Source organism: Pleurodeles waltl, chromosome 2_1, assembly GCF_031143425.1.
Source record: "Pleurodeles waltl isolate 20211129_DDA chromosome 2_1, aPleWal1.hap1.20221129, whole genome shotgun sequence".
Taxonomy (NCBI): Eukaryota; Metazoa; Chordata; class Amphibia; order Caudata; family Salamandridae; genus Pleurodeles; species Pleurodeles waltl.
The window spans coordinates 315,353,544-315,370,933 of record NC_090438.1 but is presented as its reverse complement, the minus strand read 5'-3'; the positions used below and the strand labels follow the sequence as shown (position 1 = coordinate 315,370,933).

General features: G+C 45.0%; 1 protein-coding gene across 1 annotated transcript in view; it reads right to left on the bottom strand.

Moving 5' to 3' along the window:
- LOC138259657 (sodium- and chloride-dependent neutral and basic amino acid transporter B(0+)-like) overlaps positions 1-17,390 on the bottom strand; it is a 558,437-nt gene that overhangs the window by 194,918 nt on the left and 346,129 nt on the right. Inside the window, 1 exon segment of the mRNA XM_069207527.1 lies at positions 13,337-13,565. Within this exon segment, the coding sequence (XP_069063628.1) occupies positions 13,337-13,565 (229 nt within the window).

Genomic DNA, 17,390 nt, shown 5'->3' with positions numbered 1-17,390 from the left:
GAAAGAAAAGGGACATGCACTTTACCACTGGTTGGTAGGGGTACAATGAACCAGTCGCGGTTCGCGGGGCGTGAAAGGGACGGGGCAGCACGCAGAGGGGGGGAGGAGGGGAATAAATATTAATTTAACAAATAATTTAAAAATTACTTACCTTCAGTCGCCGCCGCGCTGCTCTACTCCTCCGTCGCAGGCACAGGATCCCAGCTTGCCCTGTGGCCAATCCTGACGCTGCTCAGAGCATTGTCAGGATTGGCTGGGAGCACCCTGCCAGGCTGTCGAGAACCATTTCATAATCAGCAGGCTGGTACTGTATTCAGCGCTGTCCAGGCAGATTCTGATCTGCACCCGCGTCAGCCCATCGGTATCACTGATCCCGGCGGAGGCGGTTGAATTCTGGCAGTCTGACTTCCAGGATCTTAATGTCGCAGTAGGACCACCACAGCAGCAGTGGTCCTGACTGTCACTGCGAGGCTGGCAGTCTCAAGGCCACCAGCCCCATAATGAGGCCCTTAGTATATAAATATATATAAATTGACATTTAACAGTTCAGATGTAGTGTTATTTTATTTCTCAGCATCCATTGTTTGTTATAGCAGTAAAATACAGTACGTCAGTGGTCATGTGTGCTGCTTGACTTACTCCAAGGCTGCTCTTGAGTACATATTAGTCTGTTTTGATCCATGTAGGGCCTTAGTAATTTTACGTGTGGGGTTTGGAAATAACAATGGCCTTACACTTTTGTTTATGTGCGCTCGTAGTATCATGTTCCTTCCTTATCCCATCATTATATTTCCCTAAACCCCTTTCATATAGCAGTAAATATTCCCCATTAATCAGGCCCATCCTTATACCAACACTGTTTAGTACTAAAACACAAACCTAAGTGTGCAGAGATCTCCACCACTTTGGTACAGGCCTCAAACAGAAAACATAGGAGAGGCAGAGGTTTCTGCCTACAGTCTTGTAGTACTTGGGTAATACTAATGTAGTACTAATTTATATATTACACAATGCAGGTTTTGAATTGGGCCAATTGTGTAAGCCTCTTATGTCAAATATTGTATCAAGATTGTAGTTCTAAAAATGTCTGAACAATAATCTGGCTGTCCAAATTCCAATAACCAAAATTTCAACTTTTTCAATTTAAAATTAAAATGGCCAAAATATCTACTGCCAAAATGTCAACAGTAAATCATAAAGAAGTATAAAAATTTGCTGACAAAATGCCTAATACAATAATGTAATATTTGAATAATAAAATTAGAGTTAACAAAAAATGACCACTTCAAAAACATAAGCCCTCATTACAAGTTTGGTGGTCTTTGGGAAAGACCGCCATGCGAAAGGCCGCCACCATACCGACAGTAGTGGTGGAGCAGCGACCGCCGTATTACGAGTCAAAAAGAACAAGCCACCCAAATCCAGCCACAAACCCAACACTGCCAGGCCGATTGACGGCAAAAGAGTGACTGTCCAACCGCCGGTCCCACCATGCCGTCACCATTCCAACTGGCCTATTACAAGTCATTTTTCAGCACAGACAATGTCCTGCCCTCTCCAATAGCTACATCCATTGAGGCCCTGCCACAGGACCCGCAGGACACCAACATCCCTCTCCCTGTAGCTGAGGAGCCCCCACGCAAGCAAGGACATCCAATAGACATCCAGCCGGAACTGATGCCAAGACCACCGCCAGGAAGTGACCCTCACCTGAACATTCTCCCTTGTGTGTCACAGAGACACCCTGTTGACTGTCCACTGTCATCTCTTTATTGTCGCATAGTCGACTTTGACTACCCATAGCTGGCCTGAGTACTCTGATGAGCCCACCACCAAGAACCCACTCATCACCCCTTGCACTTGTCCCTCCCAAATAAACACCATTGAGCACAGTTACTGCCTACGTCTTTAATTGTCATGAGTACAAAAGATACTGCCATGTGCAATAGTCAACCTATTGTCCTGTCAATGTATGTGAGAGGGACAGAAGGGGGAGCAATATGCAGCAAGGATGAAAGTAGAGCAGGCAGTGGCTGGAGACATGTGTCAAGGGAGGCAACAGGTGAGGCAAGGACCAGAGTGCACCACAACAATGTCCTGAAAGTAGAACAAGACAGGGACAGCAATCACTATAGGAGTCACATATGCAAACTCAACACACATGCACTGTCAGTACAGGAAGCCAAGGCTGAGATGGCAAGTCAAGTCCCAAGCCATATGCCAACAACAAACCCACATACTCAAGATATACCGCCCTAATGGGCATTCCCTCACAGCAAACCGAGCTAGATAGGAGGCAGTTCCCACTGCCACAAACAGTAATGTTGCACAGCCCCCCAATGTCGACTCCCAGGATAGGATGCAATACACAGGAAACCACCTAGTGTAGCACACATATTGCACTGGATCTGGCAGATCAGGGAACATTGGACATGTACACAGAGGTCACTAGTGAAGCAACACAACATCAGGGTGAGTATAGCACTGACCTATGCACAGTAAGAACCCAACTCAATGGTACATGTAACCTACCCCGACCCACCTTCAGTCAGAGCTAGATCCAATACCTCCAGTGATTACAGACAGACAGACAGTTGTACAGGTCACATACCATACACTTGACACATACCTGTATCTCAGTGGAAGTATTGTCATATCAGCTCTGCTCTGGAATCAGCTGCATCCTCTTCATCTTGCTCCTCATCACTCCTCATGTCCCCTTCATCAGCCACTGGTGCAGCTGCCACCCCCTCTACATCCAGCAATGGGATGTGACATCTTAAGGCCAGATTGTGTAGCATGCAGCAGTTAACAATGATCTGGCACACGTTCTGTGGTTTGTAGAGTAGGGCACCTCCTGAGATGTGTAGACACCGGAATCTGGCCTTCAACAGGCCAAAGGTCCTCTCAATGACCCGTATTGTCCTACCGTGGGCCTCATTGAAACGGTGTTCAGCAGCTGTAGTCGGTTGCCTCACTGGTGTCAGTAGCCACGGAAGTTTGGGATAACCAGAGTCACCTGTGTGCACAGAGGTAAAATCCATGTCAAGACCAATTGGGTGATAGGGCAGGTCATGAACAGTGATGAGATCAGACGGGCACACATATGAAAGGATACATAATGATGAGCCAGTCCCGGTCCCTCTGTAGTGGTGCCATTATATGTCGGACAGTGCAATCCTCAGAATGTAGGAGTCATGCACAGAACCAGGGAACTTGGCCATCAGATGTGTGATATATTGGTCAGTGAGACACACTAGCTGCACATTGGTGGATTAGAAGTTTTTACGGTTCCTATATACTTGTTCACTCCTCCTGGGTGGCACCAGGGCTATGTGGGTGCCATCAATAGCCCCTATCACATGAGGCACATGTGTCAAATCGTAGAAAGCAGCCTTGACAGTGCTCAAACCAGCACGTTGGAGGAACCTGATGTAGATGGACAGATGTTTTAGCAGGGCACATAATACCTCTTTCACGATGTTACTGAACATGGGCTGTGACATCTCTGCTGCCAAGCCCACAGTAATCTGGAACAACCCTGAGGCAAGGAAGTGGAGCACTGACAACACCTATACTGTGGGTGGAAAGGCATGGGGAAGACAAATGGCAGGTAACAGATCCGGCTCCAACTGGATCACCAGCTCCATGATAGTCTGATGGTTCAGACGATATGTCTAAATTACGTGTTGCTCTTCCAGGGTGGCAAGGTCGACTAGGGGCCTGTATACCGGAGCATTCCTCATCCTCAACCTTCCACCGTACCTGTGTCAAGGGCTACTCGTCGTTTATGTCTTTGGCCCACTGGAAATGCAGAGAGGTCTTGATTTTTGCTGGTTCTGCCTTGACCCAAGTAGGGGTGGCCCTTTCTGGTAGCCACAGTGCTGCTGATGGAGGAATGCCAAAAGCAGTCCGTGCCCTCCAGAAGGAGTCCCACAGGAAAAAACCCAGAAGGGTAAAACCTCTAAGCAGGAACTCCCTGGAACAAAAAAGAAGCAAAAAGGTAAGTCTTTCCAACAGGAAAAATAGTACTGAAAAAAGCTGAACAGGCGAGGAAAAAATATAACTGGGGAAAAAAGTAGCAGGAGCGAAGATCACCACAAAAGGAAGTGTTGCAGCGAAAGGAGAACAAGAATCACTCAACTTATATACCCAAGAACAGGAAATGACCAACAGGAAGTAGAAAGTTACCATACTGGATTGGGAACAAAACATAGGAACATATAGCGAAAAGGCACCATGTTGAAAAAGGTTCCTAAGGCATGCAGGGAGAAAGAAGGCATGCTGAGAAGAAGAACATGGCCGCTGGAGAAGTGCATAATTACAGGAGGAAAGGAAGAAAAAGAAATGAAGGAAGGAAAAAAGGATAGGCTTATGAGGTAAGTGAGGGGTGTGGGGGGAGGTGTCCAGTAAAATGGTGAGGGTGCGCCGTGCCCACAACTCGCTGTGGCCCCATGCCCAATTTGGGGCCTCAATAAAAATAAAGTATAGCTGGGGAACGGCACGCCCTGCCACCACGGATCACGGCCACGCCCGAGCCAAATGCTTGGCTCGAGCACCGGTCTGCCTCAGCGCGACAACCTGTGAATAAAAGGGAGTAGGAATCATGATGTGCAGCATTGACAATGTGGACGCAGCTGAGCTGTGCACAGGTCACCAAATGTCACCCATGATGCACCTTCAATGCATCCTCAACACACATTGCACATGTAAAATGGCAGCCGCCTGTTCTGCATGCACAGGACAGATGGAAGTGAACCCATACCGCCGCATAACACATCACGGCGGTAGGCGGTTGCAACCGCCATGCAACTCCTCATTGGTTAACATGGTACCGAATGGGAGACAGGAGCCAATGATGATCGCTGCCGGTGATGCAGTAGCCGTGACCGCCATTTCATGAGCTCATGCTCACTTGACTCCTGACACTTGTGCACAGAAGACCTCCACTGTGTGTGCCGCTGCATTCTGACTCTGGTAACCAAGATGCCACGTCCTGCAGGTAAGTAGGGCCCTAGCCTTCACCCAGGAAGAATTGGAAAAGCTTGTGGATGAAGTCCTGCCCCTGTATGGACAGATGTATGGGGCACCAGAGCAGCAGGTGAGGCCAATGTCTCTGTCCTGTCTGTGAGTGGTGCATATGGGGATGGGGGCCTTCCGACGAGGCAGTGTGACTGGAGAACGGACATGGGTGAGGAGCTTGAGGATACATGGATTGATGACATGTGAGTGTGGTAGTGAGATGTGTGCTGTCCACTGCTGTCCCTGTGATTCTACGCTAAATGAAATTGTCCTTCTGTCTGTGTCACCCATGCAGGTCAGTGCCCATCAGAATAAGGGGATATGGCGTGCCATCGCCAAGCAAGTGCAGGCCCTGGGGATCCATGCCTGGTGGAGCACCCACTGCAGAAAGAGGCCTTAGGGGATGAGGTATAGTTATTTGAAATAACTCTAACTATAACTGCTGAATTTGTAAGGTTTTGTGTGAGTAAATTCAGAACCTAACTATAACGTCCCTGTAACGTTTGTTTTTTCCATAAAAAAAACAAATATAGGATGTACAGCACATTTACATCACTCATAGTGTCATCTAGGGGATCCCTACATGAAAACACATCAAGTTACATTGATTATTACCTATACCCCTTTGTGACCTCCCTCCCTTTTTACATTCAAGATAGTAAGGATTCCCTCAGGAGGATTTATGACAGCCTCTGCGACAATGATTACCTTTTGATAATCCTTGATGTCATCAGCTTGTATTTGAGCATTAAACACAGCAGTTGTATTACAGCAAGTACACATTTTCTTAGGCACAGACTTTTTCATTTTTTCATCACACTGAGATGATTCTGACCATGATACAGCATTGCCAGGAGAACAACTTGTTTTGGTTCGATAACAAGCTGTATAGAGAGATACAAGGCACAGTGATGGGCTCCAGCTTTGCTCCCAGTTAGGCAAACCTCTTTATGGGGTGGTGGGAGCAGCAGGTGCCAGCAACCATTGAGGTTTTTAACACGTCATCCACTGGACTAGGTACATTGATGAGCTGTTCCTAATTTGGAAAGGCATCGGGTAATAGGCATCTAACATTGCTAGACTCAATGCCAATGATCTGAATCTCAGGCTGGAGGGTACCATGAGTGAAGTTAGCATAGATTTTTTTAACCTGAAAGTGGTAGTGGAAGGTGAGAAAATGACATTTAGCTAATTAAAGAAAAGTGCTTCAGGCACCTTCCTGCATGCTCTTAGCAGTCATCCTGACAACCCTTATGTTGAGAAACGACAGCACAGAAAAAGGCTTCTGTGCTGAATGTAAATCCATGCTAGCTAGATTCAAGAAAGGGGCTATAGTAACAAAGTCCTGTCTATTGCCCTTACCAAAGCCCAAAATGTCAATAGGGAAATCCTTCTAGCTGACGCCATGAATCCTGGACAACAATTGGCAATCCAACAAGAGACTCAAGTGAGGTTCATTACAGCATTCAAACGTAAGACTGAAGCATCAGGAACATTCTTAAGAAACATTGGGACATTTTGTCTCCTGAAGAATCTTTGACAGATCAATGATCATAGTACTGTCTATCCTGTTAAGAACTTTGACAAGCAGTATCCTGTGGCCTATCATTTTGCTACCTTTCACAATGGCAACAATACTTAGCAGGTATTTTTTGCTTTGAACAGAATCCCGGACTCTCCCAGGGGAGGTAATCACACACAGAGCTTTAGATGGTTGGAGTCTAAGTACATTATGGAGCTCCATAGTAAGAGTCCCAATGGCCTGAATATGGAGGAGGAATTGGCAGTATTCTTAGGGGAGTAATGCTTAGACTGTGAGTTATATGTGATGTTCAAATCTCCTAGGGATTTTCCATTCCACCATGTTGCCTCAATAGTTTGTATGGGTTTTGGTGCAATGATAGTGTACATACATTTGGTTCTGATAAGTATAACTTTCACTTCTCAGTCAATGATTTTGACAGTTTTCTTCTTTTTGTGTTTATGTGTTTAAACAAGATGAGGGCCACATTGTTAAGCAGCAACACCACTTGACCCTTTTGCCCTTCTTACATCTGTGAGATTCAATGAGATAAGACAGTTTTCTGCTACTTTTTTCTTACCTTATTGCAAATTGTTTTTTGTTCATTGTGCCCCGTATCATGTTTATATAGGCAATAACTGTATAAATGTGAGATATTTATTGAGTTTCACCCCCCTCTGCCCACAGGCAGGATTGAGGCATTGTTTACCACACTGCTGTGTTACTGAGACAGTTGGATTTCGCCCACAGGGGCCGCATTTGAGTTCAAAGGATTTGTTTGTGTTTTTCTATGTTACTCTAGGTGAATATGATGATTTTTGGGTTGAAGTATGTTTTGCTACATATTCATCAACACATGTTATTATTTACATGGAGCATATGGTTGTCAACCATGTTATGTTATGAATTTTATACATCTCTGACAGTGCCCGGATGCCCACACTTACGGCATCATTATGAGACCACCATCCTCGTAGTGGGGGTCACACTGGTGCACTCCAGGCTGTCTGACTTCCACATTTCCCACCAGGACATGGTTCCTGATGGCAGGCGGAGTCATGCTCAGCCAAGGTGGCACTTAGTTCAGCAATGTCGCATTGACTACAACTCCAGTTTCCACCAGTCTTTTTTATGGAGAGGCAGCATGAAAAGGCTGGTGGAAACCCAGAGCTGGGGGCCACAGGGAACCCCTGCGCTGCCCACAATCATGTGGCTGCAGCAGACAGTGTGCATTCTGAGGGTGCTGGGGGCTCCCTCTGTGCGGCGACATTGGCCTTGGCTCCATGAGGGGCCAAGGCTAATGCTACCACATTGGGCTGGGCTGATTTCAGAGGTTTCTGCCGGTCAGCCCAGTGGAAACCATGTAATAGGTCTAGGAGGAAGACCACCAGCTCCACTGTGGTCTCCTCTCCATGGGTTTGGTGGTCCGGGTTTCAGACCCCTACAGACTCATAATGAAGCCCTTATTGTTTTACATTGTATTGCACTGTGTTCCATGTTGCCTTTTTCTTTTTTTCAGGGGCCATTGTATGCATCTACTTTTTTATCAAGGAGATGGTAATTTGGACTTTGACTTTGACTCATTAATCTTAAATCTTGAATAATTATTGTCTCATATCTTGATGGCTCCACATTTCATTATGTTCTGTTTTACTACATTGTAAGATGGTCACCACTTTTTCATCTAGGTTTAATTCCATTTGTGCATTGTCGTCTGTGTTCACATTTTTGTTCATTTAATGGGTGTTTGCAAAGTACATACTCAACCAGTGATCAAGGTGTGTTGTATGCCAAAATGCAATGGGTGTTATTGACCACACTGCAATAAATCCGATTTTTTTGCGAGCCTCGCTGCCTTTTGCACTGAAGTGTGCTTCTGCATGTGTGATGATAGAATTCTGATGACTGTGGGCACTTCACCTGAACCTCACCAGAGTCAGTGGGTCCCAGCTGAGAGGATCTTTGATTTTTTTGATTGATCCCCAGGTGTGCATGGGGGCCAGGTGGCCCCTCCCGCATTATTTTCATTCAGTGCAGCAGAGAGTTGGCGGTCTCCAGGGTTGTGGAGGTCTACGTGTCCTCCGCATTCCATATAATTAGTGCCCCATTGGAGGTGGCTGCCCCCGGGGCTCCCGGGGTGCTGTGTGGCACCCCTGCATTATTTACAGTTAGTGCTCCACGGAGGTGGTGGTGCCCAGGGCTGCGGGGCCCTGGTTGCCCCTGCTTTCTTTACATGAAGTGCCACGGGAGGTGGCAGTCCCCGGAGCTGTAGGGGGGAGCCATCTGGGCCCCCTGCATTATTTTGATGAACTGCCCCAGGGAAGTGATGGTCCCTAGGGTGGCGGGGGAAGGCACCCCCCCTTATTTCTTAAGTTAAAAGCCCTGGGGAGGTTGCACTCCCTGGGGCTGCAGGGGGCCAGAGCAGCCCCACCACATTATTTTGATTAAGTGTCCCAGGGAGGTGGTGGTCCCCAGGGCTGCAGGGGGGTGGGAAGCTCCCCCCATAAAAAATGTAAATGCCCCCGGGATGTGGCCCACCCAGGAGCATGTAAAAAAACAAGAATGAAAGTCTGTGCTTGTTTTTTTTTTTTATGTTGCCCAAATTTGCAACATTGTAACAAATGTATGAGCTCTCCCCTGGCACCTTGTCTTTTTGTTTACTTTTTTGTGGGAGTCAGCTGAAGCCGAGTCCCAAGATGGCTGCCAACACTTCCAGATTTGAAGTGTTGGCAGACAGAGCTGTGTATTCCCCTCCACAAGCTCTTAATTTTTTGTGATATCATCACGAAAAATCCGTAGCCCTAGATATCTACGTTTATTTTCCCTTTAATATCTCCAAAACTACTGGACATATTTACACCAAATAAGCAAAAGCTTAATCTGCATACAGAAAGTTAGCTTTCTGCCAAATTTTGTGCAATTCCATCCAGCATTTCCGGCTGTATTCATGTTGAAAGGTCCTATGGGAATTAACATGGGAAAGGCATATTTTTCTTACCCCTCCTTTTTCTTGGTCCCCACTTGATGGATCACCTGAAAACATTTCATGAGCAACAAGAATCACAGGACACTTTTGTTTGGAAAATTTTGTGAAGATTCCTCAAATGGTGCCAAAGATATAGGCAAGTAAAAAACCCTTTTTCATGGAATCATGGGCCTAACTATAACTACCTAATGGTGAAACTATAACTCATGCTGGAAAGTAACTTTAGTCAACGAGTGATAGTTTCTTAACATAAGTATAACTATAACTAATGAATTTCCATGGTTTAGTATGGTTAAAACATCAGCTTAACTATAACTGCTTGTAACCCTTGTTTTTTCAGTGAACAAAAAAAAAATTGACATATCACACTTGATAAATGTTTGGATTCTGAAATGAGGAACAGGGCAAGCACATTAATTTACAAGTCCTTGACATAGAGAAAGTTAGCCACTTGGCCTTTATGTCACATCAATTGAAAGTAGGATTTATGTTGTTTTCTTTCTTTAATGAAATCAGTTTAAGAGGGAACTTTATTTTTTAATTTAAATTGTTTATTTAATATGCAAGTACATTGATTGAAATAATTAACCACTTGATAAATGTAGTTTAATTGTTTGTAAGAAAATCTGAAAAGTCAATATTGGTAGAGAATGGTGAAAGAAAAGTCTGTTTTCTGTCATGGGTCTTGCCAGTCTATCTTTCCTTTCCTTTGTTGATGTTAAGAAGCATCTTTTAAGGAAAGTGGGGTGTGAATGTCAATATGGCTTGAAAAAAGATTGTGCAGATCAAAACGCGTTGCCAATAAAGCGTTTCCATAAATCCTGTGGAGGAGCTTTTTGGTGCTTACATATATGGACTGTGGTGCCTTCTTCATATATATATATACATATATATATATATATATATATATATATATATATATATATATATATATATATATATACATATTTTCTGGCCATCGTCAGTCGGTAGTTATAGTTAGGGCCATGTTTCCATAAGAAAAGTGTATTTTGACTTTCCTATACAGTATCTTTGGAACCATTTGGCGCATCTTGACGAAATCATTCCAAACAAATGTTGCGCTGATTCTTGTTGCACACAGAACGTTTTGGGGTGATCCATCAAGCAGGGTCTGAGAATAAAGGGGCTCAAAAAAGTTGGATTTACAGTGTTAATTTCCATAGAGTTCTTTAGACCAAACCACTAGATGGAATTACACCAAATTTGTCAGACAGCTAGCTGTCGTACGCAGATTCCGCTTTCGCCTATGTGGACTAAATCCGTTCAGTAGTTGTTGAGAAATTTAGGGACAATCGAATTTGTTTACCTCTGGCAGCAAAGTGTTCATGAACAAATAGGCCCCCGGGTGTCCAGGTCCCGGGGACATTAACAATTTTGTGTGGGGGCCTCCTGGCCCCCCACAGTTCCGGGGACCACAACCTCCCCGGAGCTTTAATTTTTTTGATATGGGGGACCCCAAGCCCCCCCTGCCCTGGGGACACCACCTCCCCCAGGCTTTACTTTTTAGCCTGGTCTCCTAATGTATCCTATGCGGGGGGCCTGTGGGCCACTACTACCATGGGGATCGCCACCTCCTCAGGGCTGCCTTCTTTATAATATGTGGGGAGGCCCGAAGTCCCCAGTGTCCCGAGGAGCACTACCCTCAGGGCATTGCTGAAAGTATGAGTGGGGAGCCCCACGGACCCCCTCACGCCCCAGGGACCACCACCTCCCCAGGGCAAAGTATAAAAAAATAAAGGGGGTGCCTATGGGACCCCCGCGCCCTGGGGACCACCACCCCTGGGGCCATGTTCTGTTAGACGGGGGCTGTGTGCCTCCATTTGTGGAGCCACTGATGGCCCTGGGGACTGCCAGGCCCCAGGGCCGGCTCCTGCTACGTCCTGGGGTACCCACCCCCAGGACATAGCTGTTTGATGTGGCTTGGCTGCAGCGCTGATGCTGCAGCTAAGCCACAGCAAACACTTCAGGCTTTGACAACAAGGCCTTTAAAGCAGGATCTGCTGTCAAAATCTGAAGTTTCATCTCTGTCCCCTGCAATCGTGCAGGGGACAGAGAAGAAATGCTTCAGCAAGCACTGAGCAGCTGTCAAAGCAGCTCTGTGGTTGCTGAAGCAATGTTGCTGCAAGGGAAGCCTTAAGTCTTCCCCGCAGTGCCAGGTACCCAGTAAAGGGTATTTCATTACAAAAATAATAATAATAATTAAAAATATATATAGGGACCACGGGGGAGCCCTTAAGGCTTCCCCCGGGGTGCCTGACAGCCCAATAAGTTACTTTTTTTTTATTTGAAATAAATAACATACCAGTATTAGCACTGCCACCAAATCCCTGGTAGAAAGCTACTGGTGACAGGAATTTGCATTTCTGTTGCCGGTAGACTACCCCCATCTACCCAAGAGCCCCCATTCCCCTTCCCTTACAACATTTCCACCCTCCACCTCCCCGAATCCCCCAGGAAACCCCCATCCCTGCTCCCAGTAGTAATGCATACACATACTTACTCCCCACCCCCCCAAATCTCAAACTCACCCGGCACACGCACACACTACAGACATGCATACCCTGACATTCACTCACACTCACAACAACCTTACACTCACGCGCACACGCATGCAACACCCCCAAATCCTTACACACATACATGCGCCCACACACAACACCCCCATACACATACGCACTCACAGCATTCACCTCCATTGACACACATGCACAATCCATCCCCCACCCCCTCTTTTCAACATACATACACCCACAACCCCACCCCTCTCTAAATGCTTGCACACATGCACCCCGACCCAGCATTCACATTTACCCACACAAGCATCGCCATCACCACATTTACACACACGCATGCACACACAAACACTCCCCACCATCCCCCCATCCATGACACGTATACACACACTCACACACATCCATTCACACACACCACCCCCTCCCCTTGCAGAGGACACTTACCTCATCCGATAAGGTGCTACTCCCTGAGGGGACGGGACCCGGCGCTCCCACCGCCGGCAGCACCCTGCCATCAGGACACTGCCAGGCCGCATTACAGGTCGGAATATGGCTGGCAGAGTCCTTTTGGCTGGGCGGAAATCCTTCAGTACTCATAATATGGCGGTCAGAAGACCTCCAGCACTGGTGGTCTTCTTGCACCCCCGAGGCTTTCACAGTCCCAGAAAAAGACCACTGAAGTGAGAATGACCACCTCAGTAAGGCCAGCCACACCTAACATGTGAAACACTGACTCCACCGGCAATGAAAGTATTGGCATTGGTTTTTGCAGCGCTTGGTACTGGTACATTAAAACTCCTAATACCCCAATAATTACCTTCACAGAGGGATGTGGCCTGTAAAAGAAGGGCAGTTCACTCTGACACAATCTCCCTATTTGTAGCTTATCCCCAGAGAATGACAAACTCTTCCATCTATTCTAAGAAATATGTGATTCATCAGAGAGAAAAAAGTTTCTGAGGTTCTGGTCATGATTAAAATTCCTCAAAGAAATATATAGTCTACTCTATTTCATCTCAAGGTTGCAAACAGATTAGCAATACTCATTTTCAGATGACAATCTAGAATGTATACATTTCAGGGAACTGAAAGGTAGCAGTAAAGCAACATTTCCATGCATCTAAAACTTGAGTGGCATGTGATGCTGGTTGCCATTACTATATGTAAAAGTTTCAAATCAAAAAATTCTAACCATATTGTCAGTTATGATAAGAGCTGTTTCATGTTATGGTTTGCATGTTATTGTAAAGTTATCTTTATTATTGCACTTACCAGACTCTACAACTTTTGAAACAGGTTTGCCTAAGACATGAGCCATGTGTCCCAAAATGGCAAAAATGGCAAATCCAGCAAATAAACTTGTAAAACCATTTATACAGCAAACCAATATGGAATCTAAGTAGCAGTTGTTGTTGAACTTGTTGTAGGAAGACAAGGTCACGAGACCTCCCCAAGCAATGCAGTAAGAATAGAAAATCTGAGTAGCTGCATCTTTCCAAACCTAGAAGAGAGGGAAAAATGGACATCAGTACTTATTAATCAATGGGCTTTCCTGTATTTCAAATGCTGCACAACTATAGCATGCAAACAAGAATATGTAACATATGGACAATTTGTGGCATGTGCAAATGCACATTGTTGTGACTTTGACTAGGTGGAAATGATAGCCCTTTGACATCTCTTTGAAATGCTGCAATCAATCCGCTGTATCCATCATCGAGACAAATGTATGGCCTACATTTTGTAGCTCATTCATTGAGAAACCGTAGAGTCCATATAAATAATGCCAGTCTTTTAAATTCTGTGTGAAATTCAGTTGTTGGTTGCCTGGAGCATGAGCCCTGGTCAAGCAACAGCCATAATCCCTTGCACGGGGACCCACAACAAGCCACTAAATTAAACTGTGCTTAACCCTGGGTATCAAAAACCAACTAAAAGAGGGGTTTGGAAAAAGGGAAATTTGGATAGAAAAATCCTGGTCCTGTGTATAGAGCTCCCAATACATGTACAAAAACAAGGTATACACAGTTCCACAACGTAAGTATAATCAGGAAAACCACATTGGGTCCTGATCTAAGGAAAAGATCATAAAAAAGAGGGAAGAAAGAAGAAAGAAAGCCAGGTCCCTGGAAAATTAATTATTTTGGAACAAGAGCCCTCACTCACCAAAGGTGACATGCTTCATCCTCGGGCTTTGCTCCACGTCAGGCCGGCGCTGCAATGCCTGACGGGCCCCTCAAGGGGGGCTCTTTGCCGGAGATCTTTTGAGATATATGCCCGGTTTAGAAAGAATAGGGTATAGGATTGGAAAAATTCTATTTAAAAATAACTAGAGGTTAGGCAAATTTTATTAAATAATCCAACCACTGTCATGATTAAAACCAAAGAGCGGGGAGAGAAAAGAACAAGGTCTACGCTCCCCAAAAAATTATTCACTTCCTCACTCAAGTTTGCGGCATCACCTGCCCCGTCTCGGTGACCCTATTCCAGGAACACCGAGACGGGGCAGGTGATGCCGCAAACTTCGGACAGGTCCCAACTCAGTAGGACCTCCGTTACTTGGTGCTTTACCTGATGCGGCCCATCCACTAGTATGAGGAGGGTCCCTGCATTGTACTAATATTCCTTATTATAGGTTATATTTACACATAGGATTAGGTAGTTTAGGTCCTGAAGAATCGCGTTAGATCCATAGGACATCAATAGCGAGAAACATGTTGACCTTCTGGTGAATCGTACAGGGGATCCTGTGCGTACAATTCCTAACCTCAAATTGAGTGAGGAAGTGAATAATTTTTTAGGGAGCGTAGACCTTGTTCTTTTCTCTCCCCGCTCTTTGGTTTTAATCATGACAGTGGTTGGATTATTTAATAAAATTTGCCTAACCTCTAGTTATTTTTAAATAGAATTTTTCCAATCCTATACCCTATTCTTTCTAAACCGGGCATATATCTCAAAAGATCTCCAGCAAAGAGCCCCCCTTGAGGGGCCCGTCAGGCATTGCAGCGCCGGCCTGACGTTGAGCAAAGCCCGAGGATGAAGCATGTCACCTTTGGTGAGTGAGGGCTCTTGTTCCAAAATAATTAATTTTCCAGGGACCTGGCTTTCTTTCTTCTTTCTTCTCTCTTTTTTATGATCTTTTCCTTAGATCAGGACCCAATGTGGTTTTCCTGATTATACTTACGTTGTGGAACTGTGTATACCTTGTTTTTGTACTTAACCCTGGGTAGTCATGATTTTTTTTTAATTAACAAAATATTAGGTGCAAAATTAAACGTATAGAACTGAGTGCCTAAAAAAAAGAAAGATATGCATTTATTTTACCTTTCTGTACTTTTTTAGCAGCCAAAAATGTGCAAGACAACATTATTTGTAGGTTTTAGTTGAAGAATGAACCATGGAGCACATATTTTATTTGATTGTCATTGGTGACCTAGGTCAACAATGTATTATGAATAACTGTTAGAATTACTTTGTAACACTTGCCAATGGTCCATGTTGTAAAGTACATTCTTTTGACCTCTCCACTTTCATAAGTATATAGAATGAATAAAATGTTTAGTTTGAAATCATGAAATATGTTCCTTTATGAATAAGCTGGATAGAAAAGAGCGCGTGGAAAGGAAATGTGATGCGCAAATATGTGTAACAGTGAACTTTTTCTCTTCTATGTTTTACAATGGTGTTAACTGGCATCCAGTAGATTGTTTAGTTGCAACACTAGCACATGTCAAATCAAATGTTTCATAGCTGCTTTGTTTAGATACATTAGTCGATAGAAGCTGTCCTGTTCACATGAAGACATCATAACCTAATTTGTCGAACTAGTGGTGGAGACAAGGAATGAAGTTGCAAGATTGATTTATTATAAAGTGTGTGCTTCTAGATTAAGTGTGAGAGAATCTTACTCCCCATTCTGACACTCTGTGACTTGTTGGGGGTTGTCAGACTTCTCACAGACACTTCTCAGACTCAATTTGAGCTGCATTAAATTTGACACTTAGGGCCATATTTATACTTTTCTACGCACAACTGCGCCAACGCAGTTGTGCATCAAAAAATCTAACGCCATTCTGTAGCGCCATGCGGGCGCCGTATTTATTCAATGACGTTAGCCGGCGTTAGCCGGCGGAGCTGCCTGGTGTGCGTGAAAAAAAATTACGTACACCAGGCAGCGCCGGCGTAGGGGAATATGGAGCTTGGGCGCCAAAAAATTAGGCAAGTCAGGTTGAGGCAAAATTTTCACCTCAACCCGATTTGCGCCATTTTTTTTAACTCCCAACCCCCATTGAAATGACTCCTGTCATAGCAAAGACAGGAGTCATGCCCCCTTGCCCAATGGCCATGCCCAGGGGACTTCTGTCCCCTGGGCATGGTCATTGGGCATAGTGGCATGTAGGGGGGCACAAATCAGGCCCCCCTATGCCACAAAAAAAAAAAAAATTACTTACCTGAACTTACCTTATGTTCCCTGGGATGGGTCCCTCCATCCTTGGGTGTCCTCCTGGGGTGGGCAAGGGTGACAGGGGGTGTCCCTGGGGGCATGGGAGGGCACCTCTGGGCTCCTTCCGAGCCCACAGGTCCCTTAATGCCTGCCCTGACCAGGCGCTAAAAACAACGCAAAAGCGGCTGGACGTCATTTTTTTGACCCGCCCACTCCCGGGCGTGATTTTTGCCCGGAGTGTAAATACGGCGCACATGCCTCGGAGTCAATTTTTTAGACGGGACCGCCTACCTTGCATTTCATTAACGCAAAGTAGGTGTCCACGCTAAAAAGTGACGCAAACTCCATGGACTTTGGCGCTACAAGCGTCTAACGCCAGAGTATAAATATGGAGTTTGTTTTCCGTCGAATTTGCTTAAAAAAAAACGACGGAAATCCGGCGCAAACGGAGTATAAATATGCCCCTTAGATTCATTCAGAGACTCTTTGCTTGAAACTTATTTTGCTCTAAAACTATACTGAGTTTCTCAATGTTTTCACATCTCTGAATTTATGAACTCTTTGTGGGTTGTGATAGATTGTTCTTTCTTTTCACAGAACCATCTTTTAGATTAGACTACTGAAATTAATTGTATGAAACACGCTTTATGCACTGTTCTGTTTAACATTGATTTATTGTTCTTCGCTATAAAAACTTGTCAATAAAGATGAGAAACTAAGAAATTAATAAAAATACAAAATCTTCTTACACCTCTCACCATTTGCCACTATAAAATGTCTTGATAAACTGAGATTTGTTAATGTTTTGATTCGCAGCTTCTCCTTGCTCATAACACACACCCAACATCAATTGCCTAGGGTACGGTAGTAAGTGGAAACCTT